Genomic DNA, 12729 nt, shown 5'->3' on the forward strand with positions numbered 1-12729 from the left:
CTGCATCAAAATTATTTAGTTTGGATCGCATTTTAAAGCGATTCCATTGAAGCATTGGTGTCTAGGGAACAAAAGAGCCAGTTTGAGAATGCAATACCCTCTAATGTATAACTTATGTTGTTCTTCGCTGCTGTTTCGCACCTGGGCAGGGCTGAATTCAAGAGGAACAATAGATTTGACTTCTTGCACTTCAGGAGCCGACTCTAGTGGGATGCAAACTAAATATGTTTTTATTTTTCTTGGCCATTTCTCACAAATTTGGTTCACTTCAAAGGAGTGCAAAATGACAAAAAGAGAGTGGAAATATAATGAAGTGCCTTAAGAGAAGGGTTAAAGAGGGCCCTCAGGGAGCTGTCGAGATCCCACCTTTCAACACTCTCAGTATGATGGTCAACAGCCTCCCCCATAAACTCCCAAAATCTTGTTCACACTTCAAGCGACCAGTCCACCGCCCTCACACTCCTCTTAAGCCTCCTCACTTCCATATAGTCCCCATTTAGGGCTTTGAGTGGCTCCTTGGTACTCCAATCTGACTCAGTTATTTACAAATAATTAAGGCTATCATTGTTATTGGACAAGGTTCTTTCCCTTTCTTAGTCCTCGGGCCTAATTTTCTCTAAAAAAAATTAATTCCTCTTCATTTTTGATTGTCCGATGAACTCATCCGATGAAACCCTAGTCGTAGTGTACATTTCATAAAATTTATTATCTAATATGAAAGATTATACTCCGTATCGAAGGTTTATACTAGGCTTCAATGTTGGAATCGAAAATCTAAAATTACAAGAATATGGCTTGATTAATTCTAGGCAAATGTGAAGTGCACAAGGGAAAAGCATAGAAGGTTGCAATTGCATGAGAACATTGTTCGTCGTGATTTTTCATTCGATACACATATTTTTACTTTTAATTGATGCGCATGGATTTGTTAGTTTATTTTATATTTGAGAAAGGAACATGTATGGAGATCTCGCACATGGATAGCTGGTTCCGTTTTAGCATGGACACAGACCATTTCTGAAGGCTCAAGTTGGATACATTTATAATAATTGAGATCTGGTAACATCGAGCACTAAGGTATCTTGTCTATAAGCATGGATTATATATATAGACATTGCAAAGTATACCAATGTATACAAGTTAGCACTTGTGTATATGCATGCATATAAGAATGTTTTTATCATGCATTAACGCCTAAATAATATTGGTATTTGTCTGCATGCTTGCTCGGTTATTGTAGATAATTCCTTGTATAAATTAAAATAGTTGAGAGTACAATCTTGCCAAAGATAAACTTTGCCCAATCTCCTTTTTTTTTTGCTAGAAGCACCAAAAAAAAAAAACGGTGAAAAAAGTTTTTTTTTTTACCTTGAATAACAAAATTGAAAAAAATATATAATTTTTTTCAAGAGAATCGATATCACCATTTTGGGTATTCACTCATCCAAATAGGTCCTAACAAAAGAAGGATTGTCCAAAAGCAAAACGCCGAATTTATTTATAGGAAGGGTGGCAATCAAATCGAGTAGAATTAGATATGGATCGGGTCAGATATAGGATAGATCAAAGAACCTATCCAATGAAGATAGGTCAAAAATTTAGATTCGAACTTGACCATTTTATTAGATAAGTAATACAATCTAACCTAGAGCAAGTTGAATCAAGTTAATGGATTTAACAGGTTGAGTGCATGGGCATCTCTAATTTATGGCAATTGGTTGCTTGGAGATAAAAGATGCATTAGCTTCCCCAGTTGAGTTTAAACAGCATCTAATTAGGGCAGGAATTTTTGCTTTCCTCGCCCACCCACCTTCTATCTTTTTCTGGCACCGCTTACTAATTTAAAGCTTGGACCCTTCGTCGCCAACTCCACCTCCTCATTCCTTGTTTCTATCTCCACCACCCATCTCCCATTTTTTTCACACACGCATTCCCACCCATCACTGCCCTTCTCCAGCGACTCCCAGCTCACAGCTCCCGCAGCCACCGCTCCTCGAAACCCACCCTTTTCTTAGCTCCATTCGCTACCACCACCTTCAGATCCCGCAACCGAAATCCCACCCATTTAATAACCCACCTCTAAATCCAAAATCCCCACCACCTCCCATTAGAACAGAAGAAAAGCTGTTTTGGAATAGAAGAAAAAAAAGCAAAGAAAAGCAAACATGATCAATGGCTATTCCAAGATCAGTGGCGGTACCAACATCCCATCCAAGTCGAGATCTTTAGACTTCTCAGAACTCGCCTTCTGCTCCCCGCCTCAAGCCCATGAGGCCCCCCCAAGCTCCACCTCCAAGCTTCCACAAAGAGAAGTTAACACCAAGATCAATGATGATTCCACATGGCCAGAGGTGGAGGGTGGTGGTGGTGGTGATGGGGAGAGGTTTGGGGTGATACTTAGCAGGACCTGCTCCTCTGCTTCTCAGAGGTTCAAGGCTTCTGAGAGGAACCATGGGAGGGCCTCGCTGCAGGCAGCGGTCAGGAGGGCTTTCTCCATGAGGAAGGCCTCGGAGGGGTATTGGAGGATCCATGACACCTGTGATGGGGATGGGAATGGGGAATTGGTAGAGGAGGAGGAAGAGCAGCAGCAGCAGCAGCAGCAGAGGAGGACGAGGGACCCAAGGAAGAAAAGAGGGAAGTTCGCAAGGGCATGTAAGAAGCTCTTTGGGTTTTAAATTATTTGTTTTGGGTTTTCCTCTTATTTTTCTCTTTGGCTATTAGCTGTTGAATTTTCCTTTTCTTTTTTTTTTTTGGTGATTTCGCTCTTTAATTTTTAATCAAATGATCATCAAGAGATCTTAAGAAACAAACTCTTCTGTTTTATCAAATGGATGTTTTATGTGGGTATTATGATGTCTCGTATGGAGGATCTCAGCTCATTCCTCCGATTTTTAATTTTGGATCAAATAATCATCACCCAAGTCTCTCTCTCCCTCTCTCTTGTTTGGTTGGATTCATATTTCGGAACTTTTGAAGGATTGGTCATTTTAGATGTTGGTCTGCAGGCCCTTTCGGTTGGTCAATTGTTTCATAAACATGAGCCTTCTTTTCAGTGAGAATTTTTCTTTTAATTAAGCGCGAAGGATTATTCTATCACAGAAGTTTTTTCCTGGTTCCTTTTGAGCTACCTTTCTAGATTCTGGAAATCAAATTTTCAGTGATTGGAGACCTTCTTCAAGGATGGATAATTTAAACACTCCATTAATCTCTGTCAACCTCGTTCTTTTTTTTTTTTTATTAATTACAACAAGCATGTCTAAATATTATAACCTTGAAGATTTCAGTGATTTAATGCAATTTAAGGCCATTCTGGCTTTCTTTTATGAGAGGACTTCCCCTGGTGGACTTGGTGGTTTGCACTGCACAAACTCATCTCCTGTTGGTATTTTTGCACTTTTCCTTCTTTCCATTGATGCTGTGCATAAGATTTTTATTCCCTTTGTTTCATTTTCTTTGGGGTTTATTATTCTTGAGAAGCCCTCCCCCTCTTTCCCTTTGCTCTTTTCTCTTCTTTTGCTATCTTGTAATAACTTGCTCTTTTCATTCTCTTAATTAAACTTCAAACTGGATTTTCCTCCCTCCTCCTCAGGAAAAAAATGTATTCCAGGATAATGTCTTTGATATTTCCATTGATCTGCATGCTCTTTGACACTTCTTCAACTCAATGAAGGCAAAAAAAGACAAAAAAAAAAGAGGAAAAAAAGAGAGGAGAGGAATAGAATTGCCATGATCACTCTAGTACCCTTAGCCAGAATATGGATATGGATGGATTTTGACTTGCAGTTGTCTCCCACCTGATCTGAGAGTCCATCTTATATAGAAGTGCTTCAATGTTCGGATTCAGCGACCAGATGAAAGTTGCCACAACTTGGCCCTATCCTTCCTTTTCTAGCGGACAGATTAGTTTTTTTTTTTTTTTTTTTTTTTTTTTGCGCTAAAGCGGATAGATCATACCTCACGAATACGGATGCACTCAATAAAGTCGCATAATTATTGCAATGGAGTACCAAGATACTCCATATTTTTGGGTCTCATAGCCACGACTGTCAGCAAAATTTCCTTTTCATCTTCTCATCGTATTTATATCTGAAACATCAGAAACAACTATTCTGAGATCCGGATATAATTCCAGATTGTTGGTTCCTTGATTCAATACAAATCAAATGAGCAAATAGTAGATGTATTGAGGCAATTATCTTTAGACCAAACTCAATCAGCAATGCTCTCTCAATTTACAAAAATGTTTGCATTAGTATAGCTCGGCCTGGAGCTATGGCTTCACATGTACGGCTTGACAATAACTTGTACTAAGGATTCAATCTCAATCATTAAGGTATTTAGCTTGAGCTGGAGAAATAACTTGATTTGCTTCATTTGAACTTACTACTAAGAGGATTCAGGACTTTACCTAGTACTTTGATGAAAAATTGGCTTGTATCTAGGCCCAGACACAAGCCCAGTGAGGGTTGACAGCATGGAGAGTTTGCTATATTTTTTCAAATTTGAGTTCATCATGTTTAACTTTTGAGAATCAAGTCACTAATTTGGAATTCCTATGACTTCTGTCTAACTTGAGTTTGCAATTGGCACCAGAAAAGTTAAGAGTTAGTTCTATGGGCTACAGGATTTAAATACATCATATAAAATAAGTCCAATTATGTTTTTAGAAGTCTTATTTGTAGTTTTGTACTCTAGAGCTTGAGCTAAGCCTCATAGTGTTAATCTCTGATCATATTTACCCATGAAGTTAAGAGAGAGAGAGAGAGAGAGAGAGAGAGAGAGAGAGAGAGAGAGAGAGAGAGATCTAACATAAGTAATCCGGAAAAGTGGGAGAACCATAAAAATAGTGCAATCAAATGATCTGAAAAATTTAGAAAAACCTATTTTTTTGGTTGCGATTTGTTTGCCTTCTATTTTGAGACTCTTCTCCATGATCAATCTAAATTCAGGTCATACATTGTTTTCAGATCCCACTTTCATAAAACAAAATAGTTCATGCAAATGTTTCCAGAAACTAGCAAATTATACTCACAGAGAAATTTTAGTAAAATGCGTATTATGACAGCCCCTATTTTTCCGCTGGATGAAAATTTGATTTTCCATTCAATGAACAAAATGGATGCATGTAGATAGAACGATGCCTTCGCCGAAGGAAGAACCCTAAATCTAAGATGGATTCAAGTCCTTTTAACCACCAAATAAAATAACATTTAGAAAGTTTAGAAATGGGGCACTAGTTTCATTTCACTTGATATAAATCAATGGACTTCAAGATACTTGACAATACCATACAAGGTATAAACAATGATTCTTTTAGTCAATCAATTATGGCTACTTAGGAGTATTTTAGTTAACAAGCATCATAATTGATATATGAAATAATTATTCATCTCCCAATAAATTGGCTAATATCTTGATAGAGTAATCGATACATGGCGAGTGGTTGAATCATAAGCTACCATGGTAGCAACATGTAGACTCAAAGAACTTTGTGCTGATTAAGTGTCAGTTGTCTCCCACCTATAGTTCCTTTCTATTTTGACATCTTCATTTGTGCGCATCATGTCTTGATTAATTTAAAATTCTTCAGCATTCCATCGTAATTGAGACAAATCATTATCTTGGTCATTTCAAGATGGAGAATATCATAGAGATCTCGAAAGGGAAACAGGTACAATGGCACTCAATTGTAGTTCTAAAGTTAGAATGAATCGCGCTATGTGCGGGGTAGGGTTTTTCCTTTCGAATAGGGATTGTTTCTTTCGTGCAAAAGAAAGGTTCATCTTCTTTCAAACGAATCTACTATTGGATCGCATAATGGTCGCTTCATGATCTATATAGGTGGATAAATGGAGTTTAGAATACTTCGATATCTATGTTGGGGCAGAGATCATTGATGTCATTAATATTTATTGTACATAAGATAAATATTAATGATGGTAGAGCGTGGCATAATTAATACTGGTGTTTATAGGATGTATGAGCTCTGTACAGGTTAAGTCTCAATTTTAGGACACAACAACTTTAAAATAGTCTATCTTTATTCGCATCCATGGCCAAAATAGAACAGTTGGCAAAAGATGGCACCAATGAAGCTAGGTGTTCGGAAGGTATCAAGGCCCAACCAAGTGAACAAACTTGTCCAAATCTGATGTGGCACCGGATGTCTGGATCTGGTACCTCAAAAAAGGCTGTCAGCACCTATCAATGACTGCCACCTTGATCCCACCAAATTTTCTGGCTACATCAGTTTGTGGAAACCGGTTTGGGACTTGTAGCAACGCTTTTCCAACGAATGGCAAAGATCCCTCCTGAATCATACAAAAGAATTACCTCGGACCTGACCTGATTGCAACTTTCCTCGCTTACCTGAAGGGGTTAGCAGATCAACCACTTGTTCTAGGAGAGTTAGTGCTGCTTATATTGCTTATCAGATTTGGCTGGACAGAAATGCCAAACTTTTAAGGAATAGGGACAGAGTCTAAGGGTTGTGGCTGGTAGGATGCTTCTTCATGCAGATGAGTTCGTTCAAGCTCAGACTATCAGAGGATTTGAGATTGCTAAGGACATCTAAGGCCCCCACGTAGTTCTAAGAGCGACTTAAACGATATTCGTCTCCTGGGAGCCTCCATCCTCGAGCTTTTTCAAAGTGAACTTCGATAGTAGTGTGCATGAGGATAGAGGTCGAGGAGGTAATGGTTTTGTGATTGAAGATGCTAATTTCAGACTAATCGAGCAAGGGGTAATCGGCTTTATGATACTTCTGTTCCTGGAGCCAAGCTCAAAACTGCTTGGGAAGGGGTTACCCACATGCGGGTCATGTTGGCGGCAGAGTGTATCCACCCACATCAGTGTAGGCGATGGGCACCCACTATTATAAAACATTCGCAAGCTTTGAGGGACGTGTGGCCTTCAATGTCACTCGTGCTTACCGAGAGATGAATAATGCAATTAATTGGGTCGTTTCATATGTTGCGCAGCACTCTGGTGGTTGATTTTGTAATAATTATGAGTCTGCTCCACTCTCTCTTTGTCATTTTTTTTTTTTTTTTCTTTCTTTCTTCAATGTATTCATGCTAGAGTGGTAAGATATATCCCGTTTATATAAAAAAAAAATCATACAAACATAGGGTGAATTATTTGTGGTCGCATGTCCATCTTGTTCCTTAAAATGGTTGAAAAAAAAAGGATATGCGACTTTTGCCAAATTTAATCCACCAACATTGGAGAATTGTAACATGTACAGTTCGGACGGCCAATCAAACTAGCCTTATTTGCCACGTAACCCACGGTCATCAAAATTCCACACGAGGGCAATTTTGTTGTCGGCTCAAAAATACAATTAGAGGCATTTCAGTAAATTCATAACAATAGAGATGGAAAAATATTTTTTTATTTGGTAACTAGGATTTATTAAATCCATCTAGGGTAGATACATCAAATAAAATATCTAATAATTCAAAGGAATATCTGTAGTGGAAAAATGCTTCGCCGCTCCGCTTGCTTTTCCACTTGACAACACCGACGCGGGGGGTTGGTAGGGAAACTCGCTTGCCACTCATATAACCAAGTCTGTGCACTTTGTAATAATCTAAGATTAAATTCATTCAAATTTAATCACAAACAGCACGATCGGCCCGTAGTCAATTTCTAAAAAATTTGTACTACAGTATCTTTTAGTCCACAGAGGTTATGGATCAGATCCACTGTAATACTATTTGTAACAATTCAGAATCTCACTCAAAAAAGCTAGCCGGAAGGTATTATTTAGATTTTTCGATTCTATATAAATATCTAAAATCTATCCATCGAATGATCGATATAGAATTAAGTACACATCCGCACAAATTCTTCAATAAATTCACCATAGTGCACGGTCACCTCGTCAATTTAGTAGGTCTTTGTAGCCTGAAACTTGGGTGACAAGATGTGAGACTTGTGTGCTCAATGAAAATAGGGTTATTGAGACTCCTTGCCTTCGATATCAACATCTTTCTTAGTTGTCATTAGATAAGTATGCCATATCTAGACACTAAGTTCATAGTCTAATTTCATGTTTGCATTCTAAAATGAATTTATAAGTCTGAAGGGAGCATAACAATTTTCCTTTCCATTCATTTTAGGAGTCACAAACTACCTAGTTATCTCTTCTATAGTTTGATCTAAACAATTTTCTTTCCATTTAGGATGATAGCTTCTAAATGTATCAAAAGATATGTGATAAAATTTCATAATACTTGTTTTGCAGGTATAACATTTTATGCTTAAATAAATAAGCAACAATTTTCAATGTAGATGTATTCTAGTGTTCTGCACTACCATTCTTAAGGTTTTTGTGATTTTCTGATAGATATTTATGACTAAATGTATAGAATGTAAAACAAAGGCACATATGAAGCCACCCAGTCGGTAGTTCTATTGGCCTCTCTGCAGACATGCTTAACTTGAAAGGCTATCTCACCACAGACCATATTCCTAATGTCTCGAGTCAAGAAATGGTACTCACCCATGCCAACCAATAATAGTAGCCGAATTTTCTTCAAGCAGTACAACTATTTTAATAAGATATCGAAATTAAAGTTTCACAAGCGATCATATCACTATGAATTAAAACGAACCAGGCCTGAACCCAACCCGAACCGGGCTCCGAAACCTAAAACCGCCGCATGGAGGTTATTCTTGTTCCGGGTTTATATATAAATATATAAGCGGAGGCGGTTGCAGGAGAGAGCGGCCCGAGCGGAGGGGGAGAACTTGTGGCTGTTAAACGCCACCCAAAGTAATAACGATCAAGATTCCCCCCATTCTCGGATTCACAAAGCTACCACATACTACGAGGTAAGATTTTATAAGCTGATTTTTCCCTATTTTTATCTCTATTTTTTTTTTCTCTTCTTGTCCTTTTGCCAGTCTCGGCGGGTTTTTTTTGGGTGTGTATACTTTTGTTTTTTTCTGGGTATTTTTTTTGAAACCCGAAGGAGTCCGAATCAACGAACCCTATCCTTGTGCTCCGATCGCCGTCGTCCTTTTAATCTTGGTCTCCGGCCATCTCTTCGCCGCTTCTCTGTTTCGGTCCGACGGCAGTCGTCTCCTTCTCCCAGGTTTTGTAATTTTTTTAATGTTTTTTCTTGGCTTTTGTTTCTGCTCGAAAAAATATAATTTCGAAAGAGCGATGAAAGGACCATGATCCGATCCAATTTTCGATGAAAAAATGAATCTAGAAATCGATTATTTTGATCTTTCTATATATTTATTCTTGCATTCCTTTCGTGTTTTTTCGCAGCATATTCGAGTTCCAAATCATCCGAGTCTTGACGTCGGGAAACGCCGTCGATTTCACAGGCACTCTCTCCTCTCCTCTCTCTCTCCGTCTCCCCCTCTTGCTAAACGGCTGTGATCAAACTGATGCACTTTTCTAGAACAACGGTATCCAATCATAGCCGTTGATATAATTTAGAAGGAAAACGGAATATTTCTATATGAGCGGCCGGCTGGTTCGTATAATCGTATATGAAATTGGAAATGCTTGAAAGCAGCAAATCTCCGGCTGGATGCTAGGCGCTTGGTTCATTTCATTGGCTTTTATTAGTGGAGTGCGCTAATGATTGAAGTCTACGAACTCCTTTTACCTGCCGTCTGATCCTCTTATCAAACGGCTCCGCAGGTTCCTCCCTTCCAGAAATCAAATATAGGGTCGTCGTGCACCAGCCTCGCACTGGGCGGCGAGAAGGCGGAGCGGCAGCAGGCACCCAGACCGCCGGGATTGGTCGGCGGCCAAGGAAGGATGGCATCGGCCGACGAGGAGTCGCTCTCCCCCAAGAACCGGCTCAAGCTCCTCTGCAGCTACGGCGGCAGGATCTTGCCGCGACCCTCCGACGGCCAGCTCAAGTACGTCGGCGGCGAGACCCGAGTCCTTGCCGTCCCCCGCTCTATCTCCTTCTCAGGCGAGTCCACCAAACCAACGGCCAGGATTCTCTCTCTCCCTTCTCCGTTTTGTAATTATTTATGATGATGATGATGACAGAGCTGAAGAAGAGGATCCAGGAGATGTTCAATAGCGCAAAGGTGGTGATCAAGTACCAGATCATGCCGGAGGACCTGGACGCGCTCGTGAGCGTCACGTGCGACGAGGACCTCCGCCACATGCTCCACGAGTACGACCGGCACGAGCCCCGCTCCCCCTCCAACTCCCCCCGCTTCCGCCTCTTCCTCTTCTCCACGGCCCCTCCGCCGCTCGCACCCCTCTCCGACGCCGCCGCCTCCCCCATCGAGCAGCGCTACGTTGAGGCCATCAACGGTGTGCCCCCCACCGCCACCCCGGCCACCTCCACGCTCTCCCTCTTCAACATCTCCTCCTCCGCCGCCACCTCACCAACCTCCACCATCGACCTCCGCGACGCCTTCCGCCCCTCCCGGTCGAACCTCCTCTCCACCGCCGCTGCCGCCGGGTTGCATCGGGTCCGGAGCACGCCCAACCTGGGCACGGCGAAGAATCTGAGCCAGATGGCCAGCGGCGCGGGCCTGCAGCTCTACGGCGGCCACCAGCAGGACCACCACCGCCGCCACCACCACCATCACCACACGACGGCCAGCAGGTCCCGCCGCCGGCGTACGGCGGCGGCGGAGGAGGGCTGTGGAGGATGGGGAGTGGGCCCGTGCGGTACGAGGTGTGTGGATGCGGATGCGGGTGCCGGGTGATGATGGCGCCTCAGCCGCACGTGCGAGGGTGCCACTACTCGCACGCGGTGGGCAGCGGGGGATGCGTGTGCTTCGGACACGTGGAGGACCCGGGCGCCCTCATTCCGCCGAGGTACGGCCCGCAGCACAGCTTGCCTTTCGGTGTCCCGCCTCGTAAACCTGGCCCTACTCCTTTATGGGAATGAGCGAGATACATGCATGTCCGTCTGTGAAATGGGGTTGATGCTGTCCGTCTCCTTCTTCTGAACAAAACTTTACTAAAGAGAATAAGGCTCCATTTAGGGATTTAGGAAGCAGCAGAGCAAATTGAGTTTTTTTGAAGTGGAGTCTCTGTTTGCTATTTGATAATTATATTTTTAAAGTGTTGTGCCATTTTAATATGTACAAACTAAAAAAATATTTTTGTCATAATAAAATGACTTTAAAAAACATTGCATTGTATCATACAACAAAGCATAATAAAATATAATATATATTAATACATAAATATATGATATAATATAATATTACTGTAATATAATATAATATTATTATAATAAAATAATATAATATTGTATACTATAACATAATAATTTAATATAATACTAAATTATTTAACATAATATATTAATGTATTATGATATAATGTAATATAATATTATATTTATAGTATAATACAATAATAAAGATAAAATATTATAATTATTAGCATAAATTAATTTTTCATAATATAATAAATTTTTTAACTAGGTGATAAAATTGGTTAAACAATTATTAAAGGAACATTTTATGTAATTGTTATATTTTATCACGAGTATTTTGGTCAAAAAAAAAAAAGCTTTTCGACGGGGCCTAAAAGTGTTTTTCTAGAAAGCTTCAAAATAGAGATTCTTCCAAAAAGTTGTTTTTAGCTTTCTGGAAACGTTAAAATGATTTTTCAAATTTTTATCAAACACCATATTTTATTTAAAAATAATTTTGGAGGATCAGAAAGTATTTTTTAACCTTTTAAAAAGCTCTCCCAAACAAGCTTGAGAGTTGACAAGGACGGTAGCGGATGTTGCATGCCGCCTATTCTTGTTTGGTCTGGCAATGTAATGGATCCCACAATATCCAGCAGATTTTCAGTTAAGGACATGTCGGATGCTGTTTTTGTTTTCTGAAAAATCCTTCCAATACAAGACAAAGTCAGAAGCTATAATTTCTAGATTCCTCTAAAAAAAATTTTTAAAACTTTTTCTTATAAAAGCACTTATTAGATAATATTACTGGGCACTTATTTAAAAAAAATGCTTTAAAAATTATAAAAGTAATTTATAAGCAGTACCAAATGTATCGTAAGTTTGCAGAAATAAAAAAAAAAAAAATTGTTACTATTTGTTTCTATATGGAACTTGCTTCTGTTCTATGCTGAATGAGTGATACGACGGGGCTTCTATTACATGGAATGTTCTGCTATATCTAGCAAAGGGTTTGCTGTTAACTTGCATGGAGTGATTGATTTCTGCAATAAAAAATTGTATCCTATTATCATGCGGCTCCAATGGGGCTCGTGCATTATGTGCGTCTCAGATTGAAAATATTGTATTCTACGGCCTACACCACATGTCCATACACGTCATCAATCATAACCACTCGTTTTTATAGAGTCCGTCAAGCACTCATTTTGATGCACCACTATAAAAACTAAGCGCAGTTTATAAGTTCTCCGGAGTTTGTAGGTGTCCGGTTTGTTCCCGCAAGAGTTTGCTCAGCCTGGAGCTGCGGCAACTGAGATTTAGGGTGCCATAAAAACTGGCAAACATGAAACAATAGACCTTTAATTAATTAAGTCAATTTGTTTCCTTGAAAGCCACGGCAAAAGTGAGCTGAGTGAGACTTCTAAGCTAGCGAAGGATGTTCCTTTCTTGCCACCAAGGTGGTAGCCTAGTGGTAGTGGGCAGCAATTCTAACTACAAGGTCCCAAGTTCGAATCGCTCCAGGGTGGTGCCGGGTGTGATGTACTCACACGTGGGACTCGAGCCAGAGCTCAGAGGAGTAGCTAAAGCCGGG

The 12729-nt window shown here is 40.2% G+C and overlaps 2 protein-coding genes across 6 annotated transcripts; both read left to right on the forward strand.

Moving 5' to 3' along the window:
- The first annotated feature begins 1414 nt into the window (after nt 1-1414).
- Nucleotides 1415-4034, forward strand: LOC103716620. Its single transcript, XM_008804690.4, has one exon. It carries the CDS (start codon nt 2166-2168, stop codon nt 2673-2675), a length of 510 nt encoding a protein of 169 aa, XP_008802912.2. The 5' UTR covers nt 1415-2165; the 3' UTR covers nt 2676-4034.
- A 4669-nt stretch (nt 4035-8703) lies between these two features.
- LOC103716621 lies at nt 8704-11021 on the forward strand. 5 transcript variants are annotated; one of them, XM_026808271.2, is made up of 4 exons: nt 8712-8838; nt 8979-9342; nt 9665-9944; nt 10025-11021. In XM_026808271.2, the coding sequence occupies exons 3-4, from the start codon at nt 9785-9787 to the stop codon at nt 10696-10698; spliced, it is 834 nt and encodes a 277-aa protein (XP_026664072.2). In that variant the 5' UTR covers nt 8712-8838; nt 8979-9342; nt 9665-9784; the 3' UTR covers nt 10699-11021. The 5 variants fall into 5 exon arrangements, with proteins under 5 accessions (XP_038989878.1, XP_026664072.2, XP_026664073.2 ...); XM_026808272.2 differs by having other exon boundaries at nt 9284-9342; XM_008804691.4 differs by lacking the exon at nt 8712-8838 and having other exon boundaries at nt 8876-9101; nt 9284-9342.
- The last annotated feature ends 1708 nt before the right edge of the window (nt 11022-12729 follow it).

This window comes from Phoenix dactylifera, chromosome 1, assembly GCF_009389715.1.
Source record: "Phoenix dactylifera cultivar Barhee BC4 chromosome 1, palm_55x_up_171113_PBpolish2nd_filt_p, whole genome shotgun sequence".
Taxonomy (NCBI): Eukaryota; Viridiplantae; Streptophyta; class Magnoliopsida; order Arecales; family Arecaceae; genus Phoenix; species Phoenix dactylifera.

Bases quoted from the DNA above. Each gene is read 5' to 3' on its own strand.
- LOC103716620 (XM_008804690.4), top strand. From the start codon at position 2,166: ATGATCAATGGCTATTCCAAGATCAGTGGCGGTACCAACATCCCATCC.
- LOC103716621 (XM_039133950.1), top strand. From the start codon at position 9,785: ATGGCATCGGCCGACGAGGAGTCGCTCTCCCCCAAGAACCGGCTCAAG. The intron at 9,945-10,024 runs GCGAGTCCACCA...TGATGATGACAG, and splicing joins CCGCTCTATCTCCTTCTCAG to AGCTGAAGAAGAGGATCCAG.